This window comes from Parus major, chromosome 7 (assembly GCF_001522545.3).
Source record: "Parus major isolate Abel chromosome 7, Parus_major1.1, whole genome shotgun sequence".
In the NCBI taxonomy this organism is placed as follows: domain Eukaryota; kingdom Metazoa; phylum Chordata; class Aves; order Passeriformes; family Paridae; genus Parus; species Parus major.
In genome coordinates this window covers 4,918,163-4,936,015 of record NC_031776.1, presented here as the reverse complement: position 1 = coordinate 4,936,015, position 17,853 = coordinate 4,918,163, and the positions used below count along the sequence as shown (strand labels likewise).

General features: G+C 40.0%; 1 protein-coding gene across 6 annotated transcripts in view; it reads left to right on the top strand.

Moving 5' to 3' along the window:
- The window catches only part of DIP2A (disco interacting protein 2 homolog A), a 73,751-nt gene that overhangs the window by 41,335 nt on the left and 14,563 nt on the right, over positions 1–17,853 (top strand). For 5 of the 6 annotated variants that reach the window (XR_001522871.3, XM_033516021.1, XM_033516020.1 and 2 more), the window contains 16 exons: positions 1,772–1,900; positions 2,468–2,587; positions 3,400–3,597; positions 4,415–4,506; positions 4,786–4,896; positions 5,608–5,731; positions 5,982–6,091; positions 6,492–6,594; positions 7,531–7,595; positions 7,914–8,007; positions 8,274–8,393; positions 9,117–9,231; positions 10,132–10,271; positions 16,445–16,581; positions 17,042–17,122; positions 17,318–17,445. Coding sequence is in view for 5 of the 6 variants with exons in the window: in XM_033516021.1 (XP_033371912.1) it covers positions 1,772–1,900; positions 2,468–2,587; positions 3,400–3,597; positions 4,415–4,506; positions 4,786–4,896; positions 5,608–5,731; positions 5,982–6,091; positions 6,492–6,594; positions 7,531–7,595; positions 7,914–8,007; positions 8,274–8,393; positions 9,117–9,231; positions 10,132–10,271; positions 16,445–16,581; positions 17,042–17,122; positions 17,318–17,445 (1,867 nt within the window). In the remaining variant the exon portion in view is untranslated. Of the gene's footprint in view, positions 1–1,771; positions 1,901–2,467; positions 2,588–3,399; positions 3,598–4,414; positions 4,507–4,785; positions 4,897–5,607; positions 5,732–5,981; positions 6,092–6,491; positions 6,595–7,530; positions 7,596–7,913; positions 8,008–8,273; positions 8,394–9,116; positions 9,232–10,131; positions 10,272–16,444; positions 16,582–17,041; positions 17,123–17,317; positions 17,450–17,853 lie in introns of those variants that run through there. The other variant, XM_033516022.1, reaches the window with a different exon arrangement.

Below are 17,853 nucleotides of genomic sequence, written 5' to 3'. Positions count from 1 at the left end.
GTCTTGTTTTTATTCAAGAGCACCATATCATCTGTGGAGTATTTCCCACCTTAACTCTTAGAGCAGCTGGAAGTACAAATCATCATGACTTTTAATGCTCTGTCATACCCCATTTGTTCTTTCTTTGGATACTGCTCTCTTGCATTTATCTCTGTCTGGTCATCACTAATGGAAAGGTCCTTCAGTCTGAATCCAATTAACCTTTCTTCCTGAAGTCACAACTCTGCTCACACTTTTTTTTTTTAACTCCTCACCACTTCTCTTACCCTGCTGTGCCATGGTATTTCTCAATGATACAAAGTAATGGCATGGGGTCTCATGGGCATTTATTAATAAAATGCTCAAATGATTAATTGAGATAATGTGGTTTTTATCTGAGCATAAATCCTGAAAATTGAACCTATTCCTTCTCCATACATGGTGAGACACTGCTAGTCCCTGCAGGGTTTGTCAGGTGGGAAGTGGGATCCAGGTACACTTGTCTCTGTGGCCAAGCTGTATGCTGCAGGAAGCCTATGGTTTGGGACTTTGAGAAAGCCAAGAGGGCAAAAAAAAAAACCAAAAAGCAACTTCAAAAATCTACAGAACAGAGTGAGAACATATACTTGAGGCAGGTGTATGCATGGGCTCCCTATGGGTCCTGTGCAATGGTTGTACAGGTCAGCTTTACACAGCTGTCATCTTTGTAGTTACTGATTCCAGAGCATTTTTCTGAGAGATGAAGTAACACTTCACTTTTCCCTTCATGTACCTCACCCACATGAAAGGAATTTAGTCTCTGCAATACAAACATTGGCATTGCAGTGAGGTCCATTGGAAAGGATGGGAATGGATTTAAATTTTTCCACTGGTGATCCCTCTAAGACTGCTTAGAGCTGGACTTGTGGTTTGTGTGTCAGATTTGGCAATGTGGGACCAGTGCAATAGGCACTTGCTATCTTGGGGCTGATCACTGCCTCAGAGTGGGGGATAATGTCTGTATTTCACAGCACTGCTCAGATCTCCCTCTGCCTGGAGTTTTTCTGGCAGGATTTGTGGCATGCTGAGCTCCTCCAAGGGCTGTGTCTACAGAGGCAGCTTGAGCCCTGGGCAGCAGGGTTTTCTCCAGCTCTTCCCTGCTGCATTCCTGTTTTTACTCATCAGGATTCTGAATATTTCAGTCCTTCTATTCTTGTTGTCCATTGTTCAAACACTTCTCAAAAATACTGCCATTTCCTAACCCATTCCATTCAAAACCATTCTATAACCTTGGTTACAGTTTTGGAATGATGATAGCAACTTCTTACAGGAGCAGATAGTGATAGGACAAAGGGTAATGGCTTTAAATTTAAAAAGAAGAGAGACTCAAATTAGGAAGAGATTCTTCCCTGTGAGAGTAGTGAGACCCTGGCTTGGCACAGGTTGCCCAGAGAAGCTGTGGCTGCCCCATCCCTGGAAGTGTCCAAGGCCAGGTTGGACATGGCTTGGAGCAACCTGGGATAGTGGAAGGTGTCCTTGTCCATGGCAAGAGGCGGAAGCAAGATGAGTTTTGAGGTCTGTTCCAACCTGAACCATTCTGTGATTCTGTGATGTTCCCTAAGCATTGCTCTACAGCCAGGAAATGGGGCTCAGCTCCAAGCAAAGCAGGCTTGTGCCTCTGGGTTTGTAAGGAGGTTCTCAAGCCCCTGTTAGGTGCAATGTAAGAAAAAAAGCCTCATGTAAGAAGCAATTTTGATTATATTGATTCTTAACGTGCCTGATGAGCTCCTGTATCTGTCTTGCATTTCTGCAGAGAACCACTCTGCCCCCCCTGATGTGACCACTGGCCTGGTGGAATACCTGCACCACGAGCGCCCGCAGGTCGCATCCGTGCGAGGAGTGCCCAGAGGCTACAGCAGCAGCATTCTGGAAACTGCAGATGGTGATTGCATTATAGACCTCCTACCTTTCCATCTGTGTCCCCTTGGATATATATCTTCATATGCATCTTAATTTTATATTGCCTCAGAGCTTTAAATTTTGATAAAAACATGTATTTGCATGTAATTTAACATACACAAATGAAAATCCGTGTTTAACATGTTTTGTGTTGTGATTATTTTTACAAGCCCTGTAAAATATTGAAAGATTCACTATTTTTTTTCCAAGCATTCTGATGCTTTCAGAATGGAATGAATGTTAAAGTGTAGTAAATACCTAGATCCCTGGAGAAAAGAACATTCTTCATGTTTCAGTTTAAATCTCATGAAGGGGCCAGTGGGTTTGAAAAGCTAAAATAAAGTATGAGAAGGTGTTTGCATCAGCCAGGTAGCCAAGGAACAGCATTGTTTGAAAGCAAATAGAAGTTTCTATGGTGGAAACTCTTACTGATTTAAGCTGTTTTCTAAACTAGGTACTTATCCTGAATGACTTTTCCACCTGAAAGTTATGTGTTTTAGTGTATTTTGGTTAATATATGATAAATAATAAATCTTTTTCCATTTGGCAGGTGTTCCAGTGAATAGCAGAGTGTCCTCTAAAATCCAACAGCTGCTAAATACTTTGAAAAGACCGAAGCGCCCACCTTTGAAGGAGTTTTTTGTGGATGATTTTGAGGAACTGCTAGAAGGTTAATTTTCTTTCAGATACATTTTTTACTCCTTGTGTAAGTGGTTCATGACAGAACTGATCCCTAGCAAGTGTTGGTTTCTTTTTCTCAATAGAAAACTAGCCATACTAAATTTATACAGAGGAGCAAGAAAGATAATCTTTAACTCAACCCTCCTACTTGGTGTGACATTTTTGAGCAGCTACCACTAGAGTTCCCTTACTATTGGTTTGATACTTGTAAGATACAATGCTTTTGTGATTCTAGCCTTTGCTGCCAGCTGGACTTCCATTGAGGTGCATGTAATTGTGGAAAGCATCACTTGGAACCAATAATTTTGCTGGTTGTCTTCATGGAGTGTTCACTAACTTCAACCAGAACTTTGCCAACTAAGATCAAGGCACTTCACTATCTGGAGCCTTGTTAGACAGGCAGAGTGTCGTTTTTCATCACCTTTTGAGAATTCAGTGCAGCAAAAATCAATGTCCAGATGTCACTGAAACTTTTGTCTCTGAACCCTTCTTGACTTGGTGGAGGCTTTCATTGAAATAGATGTGGAGAACAAGCAGCAGAAAACAGCAGCTTTCCAAAGTAGAGAGAAGTGGGCTAGAGATTCAAATTCTGCTCTTTCAATAATGTGAAATCACAACTGTGAAGTGTTGGTCACTGTTTTTTGCGAATGCAACAGATGATTAGTGTAGCATCATCATAAAGCAGAGGAGAAGAAGGATAGATGTGAGGAAGAGGTGAATGGTTCATAGAATAATCTGTGAAGTGTAACTTACACATTTTGTACAGATTGACATTTCCCTTTTACTGTGCTCTGATTTTAGTGCAACAGCCTGACCCAAATCAACCAAAGCCTGAAGGAAATGAAGTTAATGTACTTAAAGGGGAACCCCTGGGGGTTGTGACCAATTGGCCCCCCTCACTGCTGGCTGCCCTGCAGCGCTGGGGAACCACCCAGGCCAAAGCCCCTTGTCTGACAGCGTTGGATACCACTGGGAAAGCAATTTATACCCTGACCTATGGTAGGTGTTGGAGCCAGCTGTGAGGAGGAATCAGGTGTTCATCGTGAAATAACAGTTTCTCTTACTTGAGAGGGACTGCCTGTGTTTGTAACACATGGTTGGAGATTGCTGTAGCAAAGTAAATTATTAACTAATTGTATATGAAAAACGTTTTTAAAGAAGTTAAGGAAGAGGAAATGTTTATTGCAAAACATACTGATTCTTTCCAAGTGGCTATTTATAAATCTCTTAGAGTTGTGTGGGTTTTTTTCCTAAAAGAACACTAAAAATAACCCAGTGTGAATTGGGAGGTAGAAACAAATGACAAATAGTGCACTCTTCAGATTCCCAGAGGACACATTCCATTTTAACATCTTCTTGCAGAGCCTTATAGAGAAGACTCATACCTCAGGAGCATAATCAGGATGTTAATGGTGGGAAGTGAAACTTGCCTGTATTAATGAACTGGGAGCATTATAGTAAATTGCATTTTTGTGTCCTTCAGGATAGCTCACTGCAGCATTTCATTGTATAATATGTTAGAATGTTAAACTTCATTGTTTGATGAAGGATGCAGGAAATATAGCTGAGCATCTACAGTAATTTAATTACTCTGCAGTGGAGCTTTGAGTGTTGTTTAGTTTTACATTTAAAATAAAAAAATAAAAAAAAAAAAAGGAAAAGATAAACCAAAAAGAAACTGAGTTCTAAATTGTACTTGGACTCAGCCAACTGTTCTGATACAGTCATGCTTAGTGCATGTGTGAGGGACTGAGGTTTACCAATTAAGTGTTAAAATTTTAGTTTCTCCTTCTTAATTTCTTCTATAATTCTTTAGGCAAGCTGTGGAGTCGAAGCTTGAAGTTAGCCTATACCCTGCTGAACAAGCTAACCACTAAGAATGAGCCCCTGCTGAAGCCTGGAGACCGGGTAGGCTGCTGTTGGAAGTGGTCCCTATGGATGAAATAGTGAGGAACAGTTTTAGCTGAAGAAAGCCTTGTAATAAAATAATACTTGTAATAATATACTGTGAAATAATTACTGTGACTTACAATAATACATTGTCTCAATACTTAGTACCTCTCTGCCTGGTTATCTATGAACCTAGACATTGTTGTGAAAATTTTGTTTCACAAATTCAAAAGCAGCCTCTCTCTCTGCCAAATGACAAAAAAAAATGTATTTTCATATTTTACTTTATTTTTGTAGGTAGCTCTCGTATTTCCTAATAGTGATCCAGTTATGTTTATGGTGGCATTTTATGGATGTCTCCTGGCAGAACTTATTCCTGTTCCAATAGAAGTTCCACTGACAAGAAAGGTAGGTAGATACATTCAACATTTTTATTGTTTGATAAATAAATGAAGTGCTTGTCTGTGTGTGTATATCTAAATCCTACAGTCCTTGTATGTGGTCCTTCAGAACCTGCTCTTTAGAAAGCATCAGGTGGACTGTTCAGTGTATATTCTGTCCTTGGAATTATATTAAGCTAGTAATTTAAGTATCTTAGTGTATGTAATTGTAGAAATTATTTCTATCCATTATTTGCAAAAATATGTGCAGAAGTATTTCTCTGAGTACATCAGAGAAGGGTTGTCTTTTCAGCTCTCAGGCTGAGTATGAGGCAGGCAGAGACATCATAGCTACTGGAAATAAAGGTATAATCCTACACACCTGGAGATGGCTAGGAAAGACCTAAAAAGGTACAGGCTCTGCTCTTCAGTGTGTCAGGACTCAGAAACAGCATCAAAACAGTTTTCTGCTTTAGCAGAATTTATAAACATCCCTATTGGGTTGAGTAGGGATGTATAGCCATTGCTTCTGACACTGCTTTCCTTACTACATCTGCTGCAAATCTTAGCTGGCATTAAGCAAAACTAAATTTTCTCAGTCATTCAAATGACTTATGGGATAGACTTTTGTTTTTTCCTGTTCTAAATTGAGTTACATTTTATAAACATGAAGAAGTTACAAAAAACTGTCCAAAAGCTTTGTTATTTGTAATTTTGGTATTTCTTTGTTTCTCTACAGGATGCTGGCAGTCAGCAGATTGGGTTTCTTTTGGGCAGCTGTGGAGTCACATTAGCTTTAACCACTGATGCCTGCCAGAAAGGCCTCCCAAAAGCTCAGACTGGAGAGGTGGTGACATTCAAAGGTGTGGGTTTATTTTTTATGGCATAAAAAGCAGGTATATTCATTTTTGCTGTCAAACTTCAGCTTTTGGGTTTGCTTGCATGATTCTTATAAAGAGCTGCCTTGATTATTGTGGTAGTGCTTTGTGCTGTTTCTTCCTATCTGGGGGTGGATTTTGCCTTTGCTTGCCTCCTGTCATTATCCCTGAATACTGGGGGAAAAACTCTGATTTTTGGAACTATGGTGACAGCAGCTTTTATTTTTCTTTGAAGGCTGGCCTCGTCTCATTTGGTTTGTGATTGATGGGAAGCATCTGGCAAAACCAGCCAAGGACTGGCACCCACAGGTCCGGGATGCCAGCACTGAGACTGCTTATATCGAGGTGATTTAGTGTAATGTGATCATTTCTGTGGTTACTCTATCATAGTTCATGGGATGTTTTCTTCCTTTAAACTCTTGATACAATAGAAAGATGGCTATAATATTTTAAACTGTGAGACAAGAGTGTTTCCATCAGGCTGCCAAGCAGACAGTTCAGTAACTGTGTGGAGTGAGGTTAAATATTGGGGATAATCAGCGTTTTGGGATCCCCAGGACAATTTAATTGGACTAGAGAAATAATTTTTACCATATTAGTGTATCTGTGGACATAAATATATTTTTATGCTAGCTTTTTGAATTAAAAAAAGCTGAGTTTGTTTTTGTAATGTTTACAATTCTCTACTGTAAAATTTCTTGGTTTTGCTGTTAATCTAATGCTTGCATACACTTTCTCTTCTCAGTACAAAACAAGTAAAGAGGGCAGCACAGTGGGCATTACTGTGTCTCATGCCTCCATGCTGGCACACTGTCATGCACTGACTCAGGCATGTGGTTATTCAGAAGGTAAGTTAGGTGTAACTTCAAAATGATACTGACAGCTTTGCACCTTCAGACAATTTATGTTGTATAATCGTGTCTGCTGTCTTTGGAGAACTTTAGATACAGAGTAGTAGCTTCAGCTTCAAAGGGAAGGACAAACTTCCTCATTTGTAAAGGGTGTGATGTGAGAAAGAGCATTAAGCCACCTATGAAATTGTAATCAAGGAGGGGATCTTCCTCTTCACCTAATCACGTCCCATAAAAGACCATCTCCCCAGGGATGTGAATATAGTGAGAGATGTGCTTGTTTGCAGTCATTCTTCCAATGTACAGCCATGAAATGTGCTTGTTTTTGACCATCTGCCTAGAGTTAATCTGTGCTACTACTTAACCAAGTACTTTTCTGCATACATCCATCCTACATCAGTGATAAGCAAGTTTTACCTAATCAATACAAGATATCCTGCAAAAATTGGGTTGAATCCTTGATTTAAAATCTTTGATTCTTTTTGTTTTTTTGAATCACATAAGATACTCAAATTCCTAAGAGAAAATACTGAAGAAAATTTAGTAGAGCCATGGTGATCTTTCTTACTGGATCCAATTATTTCAAATACAGATGAACTTTTTCAGTTCAACTGAAGAAGTTTGCTTCAAGACTAAATTTTCAGTCTGCATTGTTCATTGGCAGATGTTACAAATGCACATGGAAGGGGTATTATAATGAATCAAGGTCTTAAATACCATGTAATATTCTAGTCTAGCAATCATAATTCAAAGGTGGTTGCAGTGGGTTATAAAAGGCACTTGGAGCTTAAGCAGCCTGTTTGTTATGCGCAACAGAGCTTTGGTTTCTTATCAGTCATGGAAGTTTCAGAGGTGCTTTAACAAATATTTGTAGCTCTTAAGCACTTTTATAAATATGCTTTTTAAATCTGATATTTTTTCCTTCACTTTCAGCTGAAACACTAACAAATGTCTTGGATTTCAAAAGAGAGGCTGGCCTTTGGCATGGAGTGTTAACGGTGAGTACTGCAAGAAAGGCAAAGACCTGCAGCAATTTGCTTCTTTCATTGGTAGTGTACTGATATCAGAATGAGGCTATAAATTCATCAGTTCTCTCAAATGGTTTTTGTTTCAATATTTATATTTTTCAGAATAAACTTGCTTTTTCAGTAGCGTGTGTAGCCTATTTTTTCAGAGTATATGCATAGTTTTCACTAGCAGTTAACTGTAAGAGTTATGCTGTAGCTGTGATGATGGGGGGGTTTATTTAAGCATTGTTACAAGTTCTGTATTTTTTAAGCCACTTGGAAGTTTATTTTTTGATTTCTTTCCTGTAGAGTGTTATGAACAGGATGCACGTCATCAGTATTCCCTATGCATTAATGAAGGTTAATCCCCTTTCCTGGATACAGAAAGTCTGCTTATACAAAGGTACCCTAAAGGTTGTTTTAATTCACCCATCTCTTTGTGGTTTATTTAAAACAAATTAAATTGTTTGTGCAGAATGTCTTTGTACACCACTGAGTACCCCATTTCAGTGTCTGTGTGCTCATAGTTTCACTGATGAGGGACGTTGATGGCTTCTTCTGAGAGACCTTTAAAGAAACTGTGTAAATACACAAGAATGCTTACATAATTTTATAATTGGTCTTTATTTTGTTCTGCACATGCAGCATAATTATTGTTTTGATTTCCAGCCCGTGTAGCAGTAGTAAAATCCCGTGATATGCACTGGTCACTTTTGGCTCAGAGGGATCAGAGAGATGTCAGCCTGAGCTCCTTACGGATGTTAATTGTGGCAGATGGAGCCAATCCATGTGAGTATGGATGTGTTTCCCAAGTGTCAGTCTTGCCATGATCCTGTTTGTTGTAAGCCCTGTGTCAGAGCTGATGCTTGGGGAGTTAAGCAGTTTGTTCTGTAGTAAAACACTTAATTGTGTGCCAGTGATGCCACTGTTTTTTCATTGCAGTTTGCATTTCTTGGCTATATTTACCAGTGTAAATTCATTTTTTGAACTTCATGTTTTCATTAGTGTTATATTCATCCATGAATTGACTTGAACTGATACCCACAAGATATAAATATAGATATAATCCACTTTGGGCCAAGTGCTAGAGGCCTGATAGAATTGTGAAGGTGTGTCAGAAGTGTTTGATATTCAAGTGCTGTGACCTCTGTAAGAAACAATCAGATAGGAGCTGTCTAGGCAGTTGACATAAAATTACCCTTAGTGACAAAATATTCTGATCCCTGAAGGACTTTCCATTTTACTAAGTGCTGGGGAGTGCTGCCAGTGGAGGAGTAGGCAGTTGGGAATTTCATTCAGCATAGTTGTTAGTCACTAGTTCTTTCTCCAAATCTACTCTCTTACAGTAAACTGAAGTACCTTTCAGACAATTTGGAATACTATTTGGTTTGTGTATGAATGCAACAGTATTAATATAACTGAGCTGAGATTTAGCACAGACTTTGAATTCCTGCAGTCCAAGCTTTCCTGCTCTTAGAAAAATATTTCTAATTATGTGATGGCTCTTTCTAGGGTCAATATCTTCCTGTGACGCGTTCCTGAATGTATTTCAATCCAGAGGTTTGAGACCAGAAGTAATCTGTCCCTGTGCTAGTTCTTCAGAGGCACTAACTGTTGCTATCCGCAGGTAATTCACTTTTCTCACAAGTGAACCGAATGTTTCCTTGACTGTTGAATTGTGTCATAGAATCACAGAATGCTTTGGGTTGGAAGGAGTTCAAACCCCCCCACCATGGGCAGGAACACCTTGCACTACACCAGGTTGTTCCAACCCCCATCCAACCTGGCCTTAAACACTTGCAGGGATGGGGAATCTCATGTTAAGATGATAGTCAGAAAATAACCATGACCCACATAGAGATGCCTAAAGACCTAGGCACAGGAAATGTAAAGCTCACACTTTCACTGAAGGATGAGTGATTTTTGTTTGGTTTCTTTAAAAAGTTTCATGTTTTCTGAGACCAGTCAGGCAGAAGGTGTTTTTTTCATGCTTTGGGAAAGTGAGGTCTCATCCTCACTCGAGTTATTGGAGGGCCTTTTAAAATGCCCCCAAAATAAGACCTACTTATTTGGGAGGAAGAAGATGGTGAATCCTCAATCAATTGCTTATGCTGAAATTTAAAAAAAAATTAAAAATTAAAATTAATAAAAAAATTAATTTGTAGCTGGTCTGAAAAATACCATTGGATTGCTGGAGACGGCAAGGGATGCTCCAAGAAAAAGAAATACTTTAATTATTAATAGATATATGGATGGGATATGCTGGAATTTTTTGACAGTGGTTCTGACCAAAATGTGCTTTGTCAGAAAGTCAACTTCAAGAAAACTTGAAACAAAAAGCTGAAATTATGGAGAGTTTTGTTTTAGCTCTTTCTTCATTTAGTTACCATATAAGTCTTGAAATCTTGTTTGTTCAAAGTGAGAAACCATTCTTTTCCTTAACCTTACCAAGCCTGAGAAACCAGCACAATGTTTTTAGTGACTCTATCACCAGTTAATTTATAGATAACTGGACTTTGTCTTCCAGACCTTCTGAACTGGGTGGCCCCCCTCCAGGAAAAGCAGTGTTATCCATGAATTGTCTGAGTTTTGGTGTGATCCGAGTGGATACAGAGGAGAAGTTGTCAGTGTTAACTGTGCAGGATGTTGGGCAGATTATGCCTGGAGGTAGGAAAGCATTTTGTGTAGGTTTCAGCATATTCCAAATAAGTTTCCTTTACTATTACACTTGTATGCATGGAATAAATAAAAATGTTAATTTCCTTTAAGGTAGTATGAGTTATGCTTTGACACATTACCTAAACACATAATGGATTACAATTTCATGAGAAATAAATCTGAGTGACTGTAGATTTTGGTACAGGTAAATGATTTTGGTTTGTTGCAGAATTGTTTTTGGAATGGAATGGAGTGGAGTGGAATATGATAGAATATTTCAATTGAAAGGGACCTCATCTCAAACCCTGCAAAGATGATGGAACAACTAATTCTGGAAACTATTTTCTCATGCCCATGGAGTATAAGAAAGTGATCAGGAGTTACCTGGATTAACCTATTTCCTAATGACATCTGTTTGCAACACTGTGGTTCCTGAATTAGGTAGAGCTAGGTATTGTTCCTCAGCCCATTAATTGAAGAGACTTTGTCTCATCCTTATTGTTCTCATTTGACACCCAGCTGCATTTGGAGAGGAGAACACTCTGATGAATTGATGGTTAGTAAAATAAAAATAAAATAATGATGGTTAGTTAAAAAAAAAATAAAAATGGTGGTTAGTAAAGGTAGGGTGCCAGACCAAGCCTAAAACTGTGAGCAGTGGGATGAAGGAGTGGACACTTGGTGCCATCTACTCCAGCTTTTAGGCTGGCAGTTCCATGGCATTGTCTGTACTACTAGCTTCAGGCCCTGTCCTGACCTGCTGTGATGTACATGGAAAGGATGTAGTACAGATTTTTTGGAATTCTCCTCACCCCTCAAGTTTATTGTGTAGTTACCAAAGAACCTGATTGATTCTGGTCATGCCCCTGGCACCTTTGCTATTCTTGGTCTCCTTATGAGCTTCCTGCCTTGCAAGGCAGTGATTCTAAAGCCCTGTTCTCTGTAGAGCATATACTCAAGGTAAAGTGGGAGATTCAACTTGTGTAATTCCAGCAACAACCTCTTCTCTGTACACCAAAGCCCCTAATGCAAATAAGAGGAAGTAGACAGCTTCCCACTTTGCTGAGGAAAATTTCAGCCATTGTGTGCTAGTCTCATTGGGCTTGTTTAATTTTCCTTATTATCCCCAGAAGCCCTTTGCCACCCCTGAAGTCAATGGTTCAGTTGTTATTGAACTTAGATATGTTAGAGCTCCCTTCTGAAGACAGAGCAGAAGCTCTGTACTTCATAACAAATCGAAGCAGAGGAGTCGGTTGGTTGTTGTGTAGCTTCTCTCAAGTTTTTGTTTTGTATTAAGACCTTTTGAAGTTGTTTTGAAAGTCCATAATAAAATACAAGGAAGGCAGTAGTAACTTCAGCCTCACAGGTGGACTTGATCTTAAAGGTCTTTTCCAACCTAATCAATTCTCTGATTCTGGGACTGGCATCAGTGTCTCAAAAAAATAGTGATTTTTCTGCTTAAGCTGGAATACAAATGGCACGTACTGCTACTGCTGTCTATTTGGGGTGTCCACACTACTGCTGTCCCCTTGAAACCTCACTGAAATTCAGCTGTGCTCCCAATGTTTTCCTTAGATTATAGATTAGACACAGGGACCTGAAGGGAGCGAGTTTACATGCCCTTGAGGTAGTCATGAATCCTTTGGTGAACTGACTGAGCTTAAACTCAATGTTGTTGCTATTCAAAAAACTGGTCTTAGATACAGGATCAATTGAAATCTTTCTTTGGATCAGTTTATCTTGTATGGCCCCACCTCTATGGCCCCCTTGCTACCAAAAACCAGGCCATGCAAAACCAACACAGGGATGCTCCTGGCTTTGCTGTAGGCTTGCTCTCAAGTGTGGTTGACTGCACTAAGGCACAAAGCTGCCTGCAGCTATTATTCATATTCAATTGTTGAAGCTGTAAGTCCCCTGGGTTAATTTTCCACAGAACATCTGCTCAGGGGCAGGTTCAAGTCTGCCTTAGGATAATGGAAAAGTTCCCTGTATGCTTATGGCTAAGTAATTTCACCTCATTATGAGTTGTCAAAAAATACGACTCTGCCCTTGTGAAATGCCTGATTCAGCAGTCAGAGGGATCTGTGAAAAAACCCTTTTCCTTTGTCAGAAGTCCTTGGGGCATTGTCTGGCAAATCTAGGGGACTCTTCTGGATTAGGGTGCCACTGACAGGCAGTGATAATGCTGCCATAACTTTCTACATGAGTAAGAAGCGTCAAGTGACTTATCTGATTCTGTGAGGGGAGAAGAGTTAAATGTTTACTATTAAGAGTCTCAGAGTGATGTGACTTGTAATTGCTGGCTGTTGCTATTTGAAAATACAGTAGTAAGTGGTAAAACTACTTGTAGGTTAAGCAGAATTTGGGCAATTTAATTCATTAACTCCTTTAAAACCCTTACTACCATTGAGCTGTCAGAATCTGGGGCAGATTTGTCTCAATTTATCCACATACTAAGAATTCCAGCAGAAATTTCTCTGTACATTCCTTAAGTCAGAATATACATGATAGATTTCATTATAAAGGGTAATTGATAACTTTTGTCTCTTAAAAAACCTGTGGAGTACGAAGGAAGTCAGAAGACTAGCAGCTACTTACAGGGGAGTGCTAAATGAAAAAAATTAATGAGTTAAGTGAATTAATTACTTAGTTTCAAATGGGTCTGCATGTACATTCTAACAGTGGAGATAATTGTGCCTTACTTGGTAAGATTTATGCCTTTTCCTATGTAGTATTCATGGAGGGTGTGTCCTTGTCCCTTCTGGCTTGGTGTTTGGCATACAGGAGAGAACATACCACCACCTGCTCATTGCCCCTCTGCTGACTGATGAGTCTTGATCTGCTTTTGGTTTTGTATTTCTTCCTGAAGGCTTTGTCCCATCTTCTGATCTCCACTGAACTTGGAAGTCTGATCTAGCCTTTCAAATACTTTGTGCCATAGGAGCTCACAATCCTGAATTTTATTTGGAAATGGTCAAGTCAAATGGTTTTGATCTCATTACCTGTGAAGAACTCTGACATGCTTTATTCAGGAATTGCCTGGTTAAAAGGTCATGGATAAAATGTCTGCTCACACCCTCCTTTTCTTCAGATCTTGCTTTTTTTCTGAGATGGTAGCCTACCTGCTATGGGGATCTTACTCAACAGAGCCATCAGCACCAGGGTCATGTGTTACTGCTGTTTAATCCATAGGCCATTCTTGATGCCACATTCCCTTCATGTTCATTATCTACCATGAGTGCCCATCACAATACCCTCAAGAGCTGTGCCATCATCCACAGGGAAGTCTTCCCCTCAAAGATAGCAGGGAATTCTTAAGAGAAAATCTGGTATGAATTCCCATGGAATCCTGTCATGAGGGAATGATGTTTTACCCCAACTTTTGACCACCTTGGGCTATTTTGCATAGTTTCTGTCTGGGACTGGCATTACTAAATTTGGCTCCGAACAATATTCAGCTCATTTTTTCAAATTGGAGAGTAAAGATGATAGGGGAAGTGCCAAATCTCTTTTCTTCTGCCCATTCTCAGCCTCCAATTTTCATGTCAACTGGAATGTGATTGCTGTGTTATCTGTCATCTTGGAAGCATATTATACCTTAAGTTTGAGCCTGGATATGTTTCTTAATGGATATATTAACTGCAGTTAAGTTTGTCTCCCTTCTACTTCCCAACTAATCCTTTCCATTCTTTTACTGGGATCCTTCTCATGTTCTTTTTTTGACAAAAGCTAAATCCCAATAGCCTCTAATCATACAAAGGCTGGTTCCTAGAAACAGCAGCTACTTTCTTACACTCAAGCAGAAAATTTTAGTTTGGCACCAAATTTTGGGCTTCTGCAAGATGTTTGGCAGTGAACAGAATCATGTTCTGGATTGTGACTGCATTCAGTATCTTTTCTGGAAGTTTAGGGAGATGGTTCCAATTTCCTAAATGTTGGGATGCTCACATTGTCTCCAGCCCATGGATGTCTTGTATTTCATTGTTTCCTCTGTTCATGTCTGAGCAAACATTTGCCTAGGTTCTGGTATTTGCCATAGCACATCTTCACTGCAGAGGGCTCTGGTTCCTTTACCTCAGTGGAAAGAGTTGTTACAGAAGAACTTGGTGAAGCTTTCAGGTTTTTTTTCCTAAGATTTTGGGTTAGCAGCAGCTCTTTTCTACTCAGCCCTTAGAATTTATCATATTCATCAGGTCTGTGTTCCTCGGGGCTTGAATCTTCACACAGTGGCACAACAGCCACTGCAGAACTTCTCTTGGAGACCTGTGCCAGTGTTGTTTTGGGATGTTTTCTTCCAATTTAAATGTTACACTTTGGATGCTCATGATCACCTCTGGAGTCGAGATTTATATTCATCCTCATCTGGGAAGTTGGCTTGCTTTATGCCTATTGCCCTTTCCACAGGAGCAGGAAGAGGCTCAGGTCTGCATTTGATATCCCCATATGCTGTTTTTCTCAAGGATGAGGTTTCTCTGGAAACCCTGGAAATACCTTCCACAGTGATTCTAGAGGCATTTTATCCTGGCATTTTAGTATTTTTGCTACGACTTCCTGCTTCTAGAAGAGAAGTTCTTACTAAAGACTGTAATGAAAGGGTAGCTTTAGTATATGGATCCACTATGAAATGCTGGAAAGGGAACAAGAGAGCACTTCCTGACCCTCATCAGTACCTTTGGTCACAGCCTTCTGCTGGGCAGGCCCTTTGCATTCTTCTTGCATTCCTGCTGTGCTAGTCTTGAAACATCCAGAGCTGAATCCAGTCTTTGGTAGGGCATCAGTGCCATCCTTTGCACAGCAAGATTCTCATCTCCTGCCAGGATACTCCTTGGCAAGTTTGACTGCTGCAAGTCACCATCTGTCAGAATGTACATGTGGACTCATTTGAAGAAAGAAAGCTTTCTTAGCAGAATCTGTGTTCTTCGTGACATGCAGTCCACATGTACATTCCTGTCCCATCTGCTTTTCCCTTCTCTTTAATTCTTTTTCAGATGCAATGCTGTTGAGAGAGACTGAAATGGTGGTAGATGCACTCTCTTGTATGTCACACATGAAGCAGGAAAAGGAGGAGAAGCGAGAGTAGAGGCTCCACAGATACTGCAGAAGGGCAGCCTTGCAGTATATCCTGGCAGGACAGAACTGTGCCTGCTGTTAGAATGTACCTGTAGACTACCTGTATCATACATTGGTTACTGGTAAGTATTTTTTTTTTTACTTGATCAGGGTGATAGGATTATCCTTTGGCTTCACAGATGGAGCATCATTTAGGGACTGCAGGCTGATCTGTTGGTTTTTCCATGTGAATACAGTGAGGGCTGTACATTTGTTAATGCCCACAAACTGTGCTTTCTCCAGTTATTACCACTTCCCTTTGCATCATTGTTTAAGTGTTACATACAGAGTTCTGATGTTTGCTCAAGTTATTTCCTCTAGTAATAAACTATTTTTTCAGGTCCAGTTTACCACTGAGTTTTATTTTTTCTTCCTAAATTGCAAAATATGGGGTTTTGCATGACTGACAGTTCATACTGTAGGTTTTAATTCCAGACATCTTGTTCATGCATACAATATCCAGAAGTTGTACCAGAAGTTGAGCAGCATCTCTTTACTTGGTCACCCAAGGTTATCAGTGTGTGGTTTCAAACAATTACTAATTACTTCTAGTTGTTCTGATAGGTAATTTTTATGAAACCAAGATAATTTAGAGGTTGATGTATTGGTAGGGTGAATGATTGTCTCACCTATTCAGACTGAGAATGCTGGCAATTGGAAAACTTCCCTAAGGTTTGAAAATGTACCCACAAATCTATTTTACCACCAGTCGTTGGTCAATGCACACAGCAGAGCTGGTTTTGCCATCTTTATTCTGTATTGACCTGGGCAGATTTACTGGTTTCTTTCTTGATCTTGAGTCTTAAACTCCCTCAGTCCGTTGTGCCTTGGAGTCAGCTGCACCTGATGTGGAGGCTGTGGAGGGCTGTAAGAAAAAGACATTGCATTTGTTAACTTGGAAAACAGATTGCACAGTCTGTCAAGAAGCTAAAGTGAGCTGTCTTACATGCTGTGGTTTTGCTGTAGCTGATGAATAATTGATATTAAAATCTTTATCTTCAGTGGCAGAGCACCATGTGTGTCAGCTGCTGGAGCAGCCTAACACTGTGATTCTGTGTTCTCCCTCTGTGCAGCCAGCATGTGTGTTGTAAAGGTGGATGGAACTCCTTATCTGTGTAAAGCTGATGAGGTTGGAGAAATATGTGTGAATTCAGGAGCAACTGGGACAGCATATTTTGGCCTTCTCGGAATCACCAAGAATGTATTTGAGGTTTGGATTTCTTTGTAATTGTTTTATTTCTAATATTTCTCCTTGCAAATAGACTTCTTGATTCCTTAAAGGTCTTTTTTTTTTTTTTTGGGGGGGTGGGGTGTTTTATTCTTTGCTTTGCTTTTTAGTTAGTTAGAAAAAAGCCCTGGCCAGGTACCCTTTGCTTCATTCACAGAATCATAAGAAGACATTCTGTGTCTTACAACCAAAAATACCAAGTGTCACCTGCAGTCAGTCAGCTTCTGTATTCCACAGTCCAGTGTAGTGCCTATGTGAGCATTTAAATTTGTGTTAGCTCTGAATTAACACAGTGGTCTTACATATAGTTACCTGAAGGCATTTCAATCTGTCTGCCCATATTTTTCCTTGCAGTGGTACCCCATTTCATGTATTCTGGCAGGAAAGGAGTGAAAATCCTTATCAGTCCAGTGAGTGTCTGAATCCTTCTGTGTTGTTCCAGGCCATCCCAGTGACGGCAGCTGGCATGCCTGTATCAGACCAACCCTTCACAAGAACAGGATTGCTTGGCTTTGTGGGTCCTGTAAGTGTGAACAAGCCCTCAGGGCCCTGCTTTGTCCTGACTCCCAACTCTAAAGAGAAGCCCCTGAATTCAGCAGAACTTTGTGTCAGGGCACTGACCTCCTATAAATCTCAAGAGTATTGTTGGCATGAGTCAGGCATGTATTGCCAGGAGTGAGGTTTGTCTGCTCAGTTTCTAATCCTTCCTTCTTTTCAGGACTATTTGGTGTTTGTGGTAGGAAAATTGGATGGCTTGATGACAGTCAGTGGCCGCAGGCACAATGCAGATGATGTGGTAGCCACCGCCTTGGCAGTTGAACCCATGAAGTTTGTTTATCGGGGAAGGTGAGTGTATTAAAAACTTCAACACTGCTGATTCGGCTTTGTTGCTCCTTTTTTAACCCACAGGCAAGTGGTTAAAGTGACACAACATACACAGGAGCAATGTGCATAAACTTTCTCATGTGTGTTTTGTAGGAAAGTTGACACTAGATTGTGAATGTGGTTGTTCCTACTTACTTGAAAGAAAAATACTGACACCCTGCTTCATGCATAATAGATTTTATATTGCTTTCACACAGTTTAAAGGTAGATCTTAAAGTGTCTGTTAAAACTTCTTTCAAAGTTTCTCCTAAGACACCCAAATGAAGCTCGTATGCCGGATGTAAAACACTTCTGTCCCCTGAGCCTTTTGGGTGGCTGAGAGAGGAACTGTGCAGCCTTTTCTAAACAACAAACTAGGCTGCTGAAGGA